Consider the following 13,258-nt stretch of genomic DNA (forward strand, 5'->3'; position numbering starts at 1 on the left):
AACTGTTTGGATTGTCCAGACACTTCATTGAAAGTATCGTTGTTGTTGTTGTTGTTGTTGTTATGTGCCATCGAGTCGGACCCGACTCATAGTAACCCCTTCTTGGGTTTCTGAGGCAGTATCACTACGGAAGTAGATTGCCCCATCTTCCTTCTGAGGAGTGGCTGGTGGGCTTGAACTGCCAGCCTTCTGGTTAGCAGTCAAGTGCCTTAGGCACTATGCTACCAGAGCTCCCATTGAAAGTATTAGCAGATGTTAATAGTTTTTCATTGTTTTGCTTTTTGGTATGAATATATGTGTGTGTGTGTTTATTTATTTATTTTTAACAGATTTTCTGATACAATGGCAACCCCAAGGGGAAGAACAAAGAAAAAGGCATCTTTTGATCATTCTCCTGACAGCCTTCCTTTGAGGAGCTCCGGTAGGCAGGTATTGTTTATTTGTTCTTTAAGTGCACACAGAGTTACTAGGCTTGCAACTGGACAGTTAGAGAAGAAAGCTCCAAGTTCCAAGGAACTTGCAGTCTAGTGGAGAAATTCATCCCAAACAGTCACAGTACAGTGCTATAAAGTGACAGAATATAGAAAAAAGTAGCTTATGTGGCAAAGTGAGCTGCAAATACAAAGGCTTGGAATGTGAATCCACGTGGGGTATTTAAAGAATTGTAGCCCAGTGGTTGCTTCTGGGATATGAGGCCAGGACCAGATGGTGGTTGGCTTGGATGTCCTTCATAGGAATTTGGACTTTAACTTATAGTTGGTTAGGTGCTATTAGAGGGTTACCTACTGCCGTCATTTTTGTAAGATCTTTTTTTTTTTTATTAAAAGAAAGCACTGGGTGGTATACTTCCATTTGTAGAAATTTTTATTTTTTTTTTTATTTCTTGCAATGCTGAGAGGTTATAACTCTTCATGTAAAGAGAGAAAGTGAATCTTAATTTGAGAGTGACTTTTGTTTATTTTGATTCATGTAACATTTTCTAACACACATTTTAGCTCTCTACTGAGATACCTATAGAGTGCTAGTCCTCTTTTTTCTTTTTTAGCAAATTAGTAAATTGTTGGCATAGTGCAGCCTCAAGGAAATTGCTACATGTGAGCCCCTAAACCACTGCCAGAATGTTGTCAAAATCGACATTCAGAACACCTCCTTCCATCCAGAAGATTTCAGTTGCACACCTTCCACCATCTTCACCCTGGCCATTCTGATAAAATCTTAACTGCAGCTGGTTCTTCCTCAGGCAAAGAAGAAAGCAACGGAGACAACAGATGATGATGAAGATGGTGGGTCAGAGAAGAAATACAGGAAATGTGAAAAGGCTGGCTGTACCGCAGCATGTCCTGTGTGCTTTGCAAGTGCTTCTGAAAGGTCTGTTTAGATGATATATCTTGCTTTCCTATTCTGTGAAAGCATTCTTTATGGGAACATCATCCTCAAAGACAGTTTTACTAAAAACAGATAGATACAGATAACTATAGGTCATCTAATAATGGAGACTTTACCTGAATGTTCTGTGCATGTCATACCCTCCCATACCCATAACCAAATAAACTCTGCTCAGTGGCTAGCACAGTATCCTCTATCTGACCAGCCATAGCTGTACCTCTCCCGGGGGTTGAGGGTGGAGTGTGGGGTATGGAGTGATGACACAGTAGAAAGAACCTGGAAGGTCCCTGTAGAGACCAACCTATGTCTTCATGCTTTTTTCTCCCTCACATAACATGCCTTCTTTTCTGATAATACATATAAAGGTCTCATTGAAACTATGTAGGTAACAACAGTCTTGCCATTTTTACTGGGATGACACCGTATGACCTATTTACTCCCAGAGAGAAATCTTTAAGTAACGCTTAAGATTCTATACAACTCAGAAAACAAGTCCTCTGGATGCTTTAAACACAAAGTAATGGTGGTGGTACTGTTCATAATAGTGTTATTATTTTTCCAATTTTACTACAGGCATACATTGGAGATATTGCAGGGTTAGTTCCAGACAACTGCAGTAAAGCGAGTCATTCAAATAGTTTTGGTTTCTGAGTGGTGGTGTAGTGCCTAAGGCATTTGACTACTAACCAGAACCCTGGTGGTTCAAACCCACCAGCCACTCCTCAGAAGGAGGATTGGGCAATCTACTTCCATAGTGACACCACCTCAGAAACCCACGAAGGGGTTGCTTATGAGTTGGATCCGACTTGATGGCAGTGAGTTGAGTGAGAGTGCATATAAAAGTTATGCTTACACTATAGTCTATTAAGTGTACTATAGCATTATGAAAAAGTTTGAAAGATTGTCAGAAATACCAAAATGTGACACAGAGACATGAAGTGAACCCAAGCTGTTGGAAAAATGGCACCAATAGACTTACTGGATGCAGGGTTACCACAGACCTTTCAATTTGTTTAAAAAAAACCACAGCATCTGCAAAGCGCAGTTAAGCAAAGCACAATAAAATGAGGTATGCCTGTGTATTGCTGGCTGTTTTACAGGCTATATATTGCCATATTGCCCAATTAATGATCAGATTTCAGCTGTCCAGATCCATTGACTATTCAGTATTAGGTCAGATGTTTTTACTATAGAGGCCACACTTATATCCTTCACACATGTCCAACTTGGCAGCAAGAGCCAGTGTCATCTAATATATCATATTATAAAACCCCATTGTTGCTCCAGGGAGTCTCCATAAGCCCCAGGCCCTCTGATGTGCAGGCAAGTGTAGGGTCGGTCCACTGATCTGAGTCCCTTTGTATCACCATGTATCATGTGTCAGTCATCCACTCCATTTGCCTGGTGGTTAGTTTGTGGTGGTTAGGATTCTAAGTGGACATAATGCAAAATGAGCTTACACAAAGCGTTTGATCAATTTTTTCTTCCCAAAAGTGAGAAGTATTTGTTCATTACCCACACTACATACTTTTACTGTTTTCAGATGTGCCAAAAATGGCTACACCTCCCGATGGTATCACCTCTCCTGTGGGGAGCATTTCTGTAATGAATGCTTTGACCATTACTATAGAAGGTATGTTCACTGGTTGAGGTTTCTGTGGTGGAGGGAGTGGTGGCAGCAACAGTGGAGAGGATCAGATAGCCTTGACTTACTGGGCTTTCTGAATTAATTCAATGTTTCAGTCATTCCAGTAATGACTGTAACTTTGAATAGCCTTTCATGCTGTGGTTTGTATGTGTCTGTGCTTATGTGTATGTGCATACTCAGGACTTGAAAAATGTCTTTTAGACAGATATTCTGCAAGTTCTGAAACTTCCAGGAGATGCTTGGCTGTTCTGTGATAGTACATAGATGTCTGGATACAAAGGTTTGGGAGGAAAGATGCTGATGACTAGAATTTGCACTACATAGATAGCCAGAGGTAGCCCTTCTCAACTCGTTTTCAGTACTACAACTGATAGGCATGTACTCTTCCTGGCAGTCTATTTTGCAGGTTTTGTAATAACATTGTCTTCCTTATTATATGGCTAGAGTCCCAGGGTGGTACAGTTAATGCACTCTGCTGCTAACCAAAAGGTTGGAGACTCACATCCATCCAGAGATGACTAACAAGAAAGGCCTGGCAATCTGCTGCTGAAAGATGACACCATTGAAAACCTTGGGGAGTGCAGTTCTACTCTGACACACATGGGGTCACCATGAGTCAGAATTCTTACTGGCTTTATAATATGGCTAGTTATGTCCTGTATATAAGAGTTACTAACCAGCCTTGTATTTTGAAAACCTGATGAACTTATTACACCTTACATTTATTTTTATTGTTTCTCAGCCACAAGGATGGATATGACAAATACACTACATGGAAAAAAATATGGACTAGCAATGGCAAAACTGAACCTAGTCCCAAAGCTTTCATGGCAGACCAGCAACTCCCCTACTGGGTAAGAAGGTTGATGCTTTACTTGTTCTCTAAAGCATTTGTGGAGTTCAAAGCAAATGGAATGGATGAAGATACTGATTTTTAAGAAATCTTTTTTTTTTTTTTTAATTACATTAATGTTCATTCTATGATTGTTCAGCCAAATCATATTTTTCATTTTTATAGAAAACTTGGATAATTTAATGTAGTATAAAGAAGACACTAAAGACTCAACACTATTGGTGTTAACCATTGTTAAGCTTGGTACATATCTTTCTAATCTTTTTTTCTTCCTGTTCATATTTTTGTTGTGTATGTTTAAACACAATTTCATGCTTTAAATACAAATCCTAATCAGAGTTAAAATCATATGTTGGATATAATTTTTTTGTAACTTAAAAAAATAATAATTTAATTTTAGATTATTAATTTTTTTTTCCATCTTGTTTATACATTCATCCATTGGTGGACATTTAGGTTGTTTCTACTTTTTGATTATTGTCAATAGTGCTGGGATGAATATTTATTTAGAAGTATTTGTTTTGAACACCTGTTTTTAGTTCTTTTGGTATATACTTAGGAGTGAAATTAGGGGTCATTTTGCTCTCTTGGTACAGTGGTTAAAACATTCAGCTGCTAGCCAAAGGTCAGTGGTTTGAACCCATCAGTTGCTGCACAGGAGAAAGATGAAGCAATCTGCTTCTGTAAAGATTTATAGCCTTGGAACCTTATGGGGCAGTTACACTTTGTCCCATAAGGTTGATAGGAGTTGGAATTGACTCGATGGCAGTGGGCTTGGTTTTGGTATTGCCATTGTATACTTAACCTTTTGGAAAATTACTGTCTTACTTACCTAGTATTACGTTAACATAAATAAAACAAGTAGATGGCTTTAACAAGTAGATGGCTTTAACAAGTAGATGTAAAGTGTCTTTTCATGTACTTGTTGGCCATTTGTATATCTTTGGAAAAATGTTTGTTCAAGTCCTTTCTCAGGTTTTCAATTGGGTTTGTCTTTTTTGTTGTTGAGTTGTAAGAGTTTTTATATATTTTAGATTCTAGGCTCTTAGTAGATGATGATTTGCAAGTATCTTCTCCCATTCTATAGGTTGTTTTTTATTTTCTTGTTAATGTCCTTTGATACACAGAAGTTTTGAATTTTGGCAAAGGCTGTTTTATCATCTAATTATTCTTTTGTGGCTTGAGTTTTCTTGTCCTATCTTAGAATTCATTGCCTAATTCAAGGTCATAAAGACTTAGTCCTATGTGTTCTTCTAAGACTTTTATGGTTTTTGTGCTTACATTTTTATATCTTTGATCCATTTTGAGTTAATTTTTATATATGGTCTGAGATAGGGGTCCACCTTTATTCTTTTGCATGTGGCTATTTGCACACTTTTTTAAAAACAAAGTTTTTATTTACAGAATATTTACAAAGATAGTGTAGAGAATTCATGTCTGTCCTTCACCCAGTTTTTTCTAATGTAGCATCTTATATAATCAGGATTATTTATCAAACTAAGAAGTTAACATTTTATACTACAAATAGCTAAATTACAGATTTTCTTCAGATTTTGCTAGTTTTTTCACAGATGTCCTTTTGCTTTCCCAGAGTCTAATCCAGGATCCCACATTGCATCTAGTGTGTGTACTTTTTGATTAACTATAACTCAGTGTCTCTGAAAATTTCCTTAGATTAGTATTGGGAAATCTTTGTAATAACGGCATTCAGATCCTCTTTGTACTTTGGTGGTGCCTGATGCAGTATTGAATCAGAAATTACCCCAGTGGGATAAAAGTGGATTATCACGTGTGGTGATGGTGCAATAGAAAAGGTACTTAGGATTGCTAAAAGGTCGGATGAAATCATATGGAGAAGATAGATGGTAAAGTGAGTGGCGGAAGATAGAAAGGTAGCTCAACTTAGCCAGCTTATTCACCTTGATTTATTACTTTCCATCTAGGTTCAGTGTACAAAACCTGAGTGTAGAAAATGGAGGCAACTTACAAAGGAAATCCAGCTTACTCCACAGATAGCAAAGACTTATCGCTGTGGTATGAAACCAAATACTGCTGTTAAGGTATGATCTTTGTTGGTTTTCCTTTTGAATTGATTGATACATTAACTTAGTAAAGAGTAATGTTGTATATTTTTCTTGGATTGCTGTCTCAAATTTATATTGGTCCACATGTTATGGAACCTCAACTACAATGGCCTAAGTAAGGATTTTATTTCTCTTGCTTTACAAGCAGTGTGAAAGTAGGTACATGTAATTCCAGGTTGCCATTATTGCCCAAGGAAGTCTTAAAGGACCAGCCACTTTTAGTACAGCTTCTGTCATCAAGGCTACAAAGATGAATGCTACACTGCCAGATACAGCATCTGATTTCTAGGCAGAAAGAAAATGGGAAGGTCAAGAGGGGTGTTCCAGCAGAATCTCTTTCTTTTTTAATGAGGAGACAGGAGATTTCCTGGCAGTTCCAACAATAGATTTCTATTTATATCTCATTGGGCAGAACAGAAGCATGTAGCTAACCTGAGCTTTAGTGGGGACAAAGGAAGATTTTACAGCTAAGCGTGCTGTAATGCCAAATAAAATCAGCATCCTGCTCTTAATAGAGAATGAATGAGTATGTTAGGCAATTAGGAATCTGCCATAATTGATATTTTGTGTCTTTTTTGAAATTTGGCAACTACTTAGTGTTTAAGAATGTGTAAATTGCTTTTGTATGTTAAAGACATAAATCTACACAAATGTTACTAGCACTTTTCATTCTGTAAGGAATATGACAATCATCATAATCCCAGAAGCAAAACACTTATTTTTTTCAAAATTAAAATATAATTCACATACTGTAAAATGTTGTTGTTGTTGTTATGTGCTGTTGAGTCAGCCCCAATTCATAGCGACTCCTCCTTGGGTTTCTGAGGCAGTATCACTATGGAAGTAGATTGCCCAGCCTTCCTTCCGAGGAGTGGCTAGTGGGTTTGAACCGCCAGCTTTCTGGTTAGTAGTTAAGTGCCTTAGGCATTATGCTACCAGAGCTCCTTATACTGTAAAATACACTCAAACTTATATGTATCAGTGGTTTTTAGTATGTTCATAAAGACAGGTAATCATCACCATACTTTCCTGGTTCAAATTCTTAGTTCAAATTCCCTTTTAGAGAATAAATAAAAAGTTTTGTAAATTTTGTGACCAAGTTTTTAAAAACCTAAGATTTAAAAAAGAAATGTTATTAAAGCAATTAATAATTATTTTTTGGAAAATGTTGCAAAGTGATATTAGAAAAAAATATGTTCGTGTCTGGGAGTTAGATTTTTTTATAGTTCTTAATTTTATATAAGTATTTAAAAAAAAAAAAGCAATCCAGACCCATTACTATCAAGTTGATTCTGACTCATGGTGATCCCCTGTGTTACAGAGTAGAACTGCTTTATGGGGTTTTCTTTCGTTTATGAAAGCAGATATTCAGACCTTTTTCCTATTGCACAGCTGGCTGGGGTTAGGTTAGTATACTAGTGTAAGCCCTTTGCACCGTCCAGGAACTTCCGTAAGTATTCCATGAGTATAGTCTCAGGGTTTTAAAAAAGTATATTGAATACACACAGTGTACAAGTAAAAAGTGAAAGTTCTCCTTAACAATATCCTTTCCCTTTAATAGATAATATTCTTAACAATTTATGTTTCCCACTAAGACTTTTTTATGCATTTGATTACATAGTTATAGTATGCACATTTTTTATGGCTCTTGATATAAATATTGAAACTACATTTTAAAGTTTAAAATCCCTTATCTTAGAGTGATCATTGTATCAACACCTCCCTTCTATTATGTATCAGTATTTTTAATAGATGTGAAACAGCCTCTTATTTTTTTAACTGAGGTATAATTACATACTTGAAAATGCATAGATCTTCCATGTTTAGGTCATTGAGTTTTAACAAATGTCTACATTGTGTGACCAATATGTTAATCAAGATAGATAGACAAAGTTTCCATCAGCCTAACAAAGTTCCAGTTAATACCCCTCCTCTCATAGGCAACAACTATCTCCTTTCTCTCCCCATAGGTTAGTTTTGTCTGCTCTTGAATTTTGTGAAAGTGGAATTAGTCAGCATGTAGTACTCTTTTGTGTCTGGCTTGTTTCACTGAGTAAAAATGTTTTTGAGATTCGTCCCTATTGTTGCATGAGTTAGTAGTTGTTTCCTTTTTATTGCTGAGTCATTTTCCACTATATTACAATACCAGAAATTTGTTTAACCCAGGGCTTCAAATGGATTCTGTCATAGCCAATGGAGTACATGCATTGCATAGCAATCAAATCTCTTATACGTTGGATTTTGACTCAAGCAGGAAATAGCCAATGGTGCCCCTCTCAAAAATGGTGGCCGACTGCACTTCTATGAATTTGTGTTGGCCTCCATCTTTGAACGAGACACTGCTACCTGTTTCATACTCAGGTCAAAAATGCCATGTGCAAGAGATTTGATTGCTATGCAGTACATATACTCCATCAGTTATAACTGAGCCATTTTTGAACTGGTTCGAAGCTCTGGTTTAACCATCTCCCATTGAAAGACATTTTTGTTGTTTTCGTGTTTTGGCTATTATGAATAAAACTAGTGAATTTTCTGTATAAGTGTTTTTATTGATCTATGTTTGCTTTAATTTCTTATGGATAAATACATGTGAGTGGAATTGCTTATTATTTGTGATTTTATGTTTTAAGAAACTGCCAGTTTTCCAGTGGTTGTATTATATTGCACTTCCACCAGTAATATATGAGAGTTTCCGTTCTCTCCAAAATTAGGTAGTGTTACTCTTTTCCTTTTTAATTTTAACCCATTCTAGTGGGTATGTAGTAGCATCTCATTGTGATTTAATTTGCATTTCCTGATAACTAATGATGTTGAGCATCTTTTGATTTATTGGCCTTTCATAGTTCTTTTTTAAAGAAATATCTCTCCAGGTCTTTTTTTTTAAAAAAAAAACCCGGGTTTGTCTTTTTATTAATTTGTAAGAACCCTTTATGTAATCTGGATATAAGGTAAGTATTTGAATATGTTTTCCCAGTCTTTGTCCATTCCCTGCTTAAATTTTCTTAATGTTTTTGATGAGCAGGAGTTTTTTATTTTCAGCTTTTTATTGGAATTTGGGTGAAATTTTACAAAGCATGTTTATCAGTTTTTCTTTTAATTAGAACTTTCTGTGCCCTAAGAAATCATGGGCTGTCTCCCAGCTTGCAAGCATATTCTCCTGTATTTTCTTTGAGGAGCTTTAGGGTTTTACCTTCACATTTAGGTCACTGATCTATTACCAGTAAGTTTTTGTTTTGAGTGTGGCATATAGGCCAAGAGTCAATTCTTTTTCTATAAAAATTTAGTTCTTATGACCTATTTGTTGAAAAGTCCCTTCTTTTCCTATTGAATTATCTTGGCACCATTGTAAATAATCAGTTAACCTTATATGGATCTATTTCTGGATTCTATTACATTGATCTCTTTGTTTATCCTATCCTAACCTATTATCCTGCTGTCATATTTATTTATTTAACAATTTAAGTGAAAGTTTTCACAGTAAATTAGGTTTCCATTTGACAGTTTTTACACAAATTGTTCAGTGACATTAATTGCATTATTCACGATGTATCAACATAGTCTTTAATTGTGCTCTGCTTTTTCTATTGTCAGTGCTCTTCCTACTTCTCATTTTTGCTTTAGAGTGATTGTTGACCTATTGTTCTCAAGTACATGTTTTTTTTTTAATGGAGTACCTTACTCATGGGTAATATCCCTTTTGTGTGCCAATCTGTTATTTTGCTAAAGGGTGACTTTGGGAGAGTTTTGGTGCAAAGTTTAAAGAATATCTCAGGGTTATACTCTCAGGGAATCCTCTAGTGTCAGCTGGTCCAGTATGTTTTTAAATCTTTGAAGAATTTGAGTTATGTTCCATGTTTTCATCCTGATCTATGAGGGTGCCTCTATTGTGTCCCTGGTTAGAATGATCAATGGTGTTAGCTGGGCACCATCTAGTTCTTCTGGTTTCAGGGTAGATGAGACTATGGCTCATATAGGCTGTTAGGCCATAGACTAGTTTCTTCTCTGAGGCTTTGGTTTCCTTCTTTCACTTTTGTTCCTAACAATTTTCTCAGATGGCTTCTCTCAAGATTTTAAGACCCTAGATGTACTCCCTCAGTAGGATACAGAATATGAACTTTGTGATGCCAGTTGACTGTGTTGTCCCATGAGACTAAGGTCTAGGGTCCTAAGCCTTCAAATCAGAAAACCATTCTTGCAGGGTGTTTAGTTAAGTATGAGAAATGTCTGTAACTGTCTTCTATGAATATATATTCATGTACACACATATCTGTGCATACACGTACATACAAATTCTTCTGTGTACATGTATGTACTCCTACCTACCTGTACACATATATGCCTTGTATACCTACCTTATTTATCCCAAATAGCTTTTTTAAACAACATAAATGGTGGCCATACACATGAAATTTGCCAGATGGAGTATACAAGAGTCAGATCGACTACATCTGTGGCAAGAGGTGCTGTTATCTTCTGCCAAAACAAGGCTAGGAGCTGACTCTGGAACAGACCATCAACTGCTCATATGCAAGTTCAAATTGAAGCTGAAGACAATTAAAACAAGTCCAGGAGAGCCAAAATACGACCTTGATTATGTTGTTGTTGTTGTTGTTATGTGCCGTCGAGTCAGACCCGACTCACAGCAACCCCTCCTTGGGTTTCCGAGGCTATATCACTATGGAAGTAGATTGCCCAACCTTCCTTCCAAGGAGTGGCTGGGGGGTTTGAACCGCCAGCCTTCTGGTTAGCAGTCAAGTGCCTTAGGCACTATGCTACCAGAGCTCCTATCCCTCCTGAATTTAGAGACCATCTAAAGAATAGATTTGATGCACTGAACACCAACAACTGAAAACCAGAGGAACTGTGGGATGGCATCAAGAACATCATCCATGAAGAAAGCAGAGGTCATTAAAAAGACAGGAAAGGAAGAAAAGACCAAAATGAATAACAGAAGAGACTGAAACTTGCCCTTGAACAGAGAGTAGCTAAAGCAGATGGAAGAACCAACGAGATAAAAGAGCTGAACAGAAGATTTCAAAGAGCAACTCAAGAAGACAAAGTCAATTATTATAATGAAATGTGCAGAGACTTGGAGTTAGAAAACCAAAAGAGAGGAACACACTTGGCATTTCTCAAGCTGAAAGAACTTAGAGAAAAATTCAAGCCTTGAGTTGCCATATTGAAAGAGTCTAAGGGCAATATATTAAATGTTAGAGAAACCATCAAAAGAAGATGGAAGGAATATACCGAGTCATTGTACCAAAAATAATTGGTCGATGTTCATTAATATCCAGAGGTGGCATATGATCAAGAACCAATGGTACTGAAGGAAAAAGTTGAAGCTGCACTGAAGGAGTTGGCAAAGAACAAGGCTGCAGGAATTGATGGAATACCTATTGAAATGTATCAACAAATGGATGCTGTGCTGGAGACACTCACTCATCTATGCCAAGAAATTTGGAAGACAGCTAGCCAGCCAACTGACTGGAAGAGATCCATTTTTGTACCCATTCCAAAGTAAGATGATCCCACAGAATGTGAAAATTATCGAACAATATCATTAATATCGCATGCAAGTAAAATCTTGCTGAAGATAATTAAAAAATGGTTGCAGCAGTATATTGACAGAGAACTTCCAGAAATGCAAGCTGGATTTAGAAGAGGACGTGGAAAAAGGAATATCATAGCTAGAAAGATGTTTATTTGTGTTTTATTGACTGTGCAAAAGCATTCAATTGTGTGGATCATCAAAAATTATGGATAACATTGAAAAGAATAAGAATTCCAGAACATTTAATTGTGCTCATGAGAAACCTGTACTTAGACCAGGAGGCTTTTGTTTGAACAGAACAAGGGGACTCTGCATCATTTAAAATCCGAAAGGGAATGTGTCAGAGTTGTATCTTTTCACCATAATTACTCAATTTGTATGCTGAGCAAATAATTCAAGAAGCTGGACTCTATGAAGAAGAACGTGGCATCAGGATTGGAAGAAGACTCATTGACAACCTGTGCAGATATGCAGATGACACAACTTTGCTTGCTGAAAGTGAGGATGACTTGAAGCACTTACTGATGAAGATTAAAAACAGTCTGCAGTATGGATTACATCTCAACATAAGGAAAACAAAAATCCTCACAACTGGGCCAACAAGTAGCATCACGATAAATGGAGAAAAGATCGAAGTTGTCAAAGATTTCTTATTACTTGGTTTCACAGTCAACACCAATGGAAGCAGCAGTGAAGACTTCAGATGATGCTTTTTACTGGGCAAATCTGCTGCAAAAGACCTCTTTAAAGGGCAGAAGAGCAAAGATATCTCTTTGAAGACTAAGGTGTCCCTAACCTAACCCATGGTGCTTTCAGTCGCCTCATATGCATGTGTTGTTGTTGTTATGTGCCATCAAGTTGAACCCAAGTCATAGTGACCCCTCTTTGGGTTTCCAAGGCAGTATCACTATGGAAGTAGATTGCCCAACCTTCCTTCCAAGGAGTAGTCTGGTGGGTTTATTTAACCAGCCTCCTGGTTAGCAGTCATGTGCCTTAGGCACTACATTATCAGAGCTACTCATATGCATGTGAGAGCTGGACAATGAATAAGGAAAACTGAAGAAGAGTTGATTCTTCTGAGTTGTGGTGTTGGCAAAGAATACTAAAAGTACCATGGACTAACAAAAGAACTAACAGATCTGTCCTGGAAGAACAAGGAGCTGGAGTGCTTCTTGGAAATGATAATGGCCAGACTTTGTCTCACTTACTTTGGTCATGTTGTCAGAAGGGACCATTGACTGTAGAAGGATATGCTTGGTAAAGTGGAGGGTCAATGAAAAGGGGAAGGCCCTCAACGAGATGGACTGGCACAGTGGCTGCATCGATGAGCTCAGGTCAGCAAGTATCCTGAGGCTGGCACAAGGCCAGACAGTGTTTTGTTCTGTTGTACATAGGGTCACTATGAGTCAGAGCTGACTCAACGGCACCTAACGAAAGCAACAACATACTTACTATGTGACCATACACTTGTTTTTCTGTTAATATCGGTAGTACTATGCTGTCTTCGTTATTATATCTTTATAATAATTCTTCAAGTTAGACACTGTAAGTTCCTCCTGCTTTGTTTTTATCTTTTAAGATTGTTTTGGCTATTCTAGGTCCTTAACATTTCCATACAGTGGCAACAGTGGATGACAGAGGAGACTCTGAACCTTGCCCTTGAGCATAGAATCGCTAAAGCAAATGGAAGAAATGAAAAGGTAAAAGAGCTGAACAGAAGATTTCAAAGAGCAGCT

At 37.2% G+C, this 13,258-nt stretch overlaps 1 protein-coding gene across 1 annotated transcript in view; it reads left to right on the top strand.

The window, feature by feature from the left end:
* Positions 1-342: 342 nt before the first annotated feature.
* KDM1B (lysine demethylase 1B) overlaps positions 343-13,258 on the top strand; it is a 101,041-nt gene continuing 88,125 nt past the window's right edge. Inside the window, exons 1-5 of the mRNA XM_042782413.1 lie at positions 343-429; positions 1,241-1,368; positions 2,930-3,019; positions 3,777-3,888; positions 5,831-5,947. Coding sequence (XP_042638347.1) covers positions 343-429; positions 1,241-1,368; positions 2,930-3,019; positions 3,777-3,888; positions 5,831-5,947 — 534 coding nt within the window. The remainder of the gene's footprint in view (positions 430-1,240; positions 1,369-2,929; positions 3,020-3,776; positions 3,889-5,830; positions 5,948-13,258) is intronic.

Source organism: Orycteropus afer, unplaced genomic scaffold (genome assembly GCF_000298275.1).
Source record: "Orycteropus afer afer isolate SDZICR_OR568_19922 unplaced genomic scaffold, OryAfe1.0 scaffold00012, whole genome shotgun sequence".
NCBI classification, from domain to species: domain Eukaryota; kingdom Metazoa; phylum Chordata; class Mammalia; order Tubulidentata; family Orycteropodidae; genus Orycteropus; species Orycteropus afer.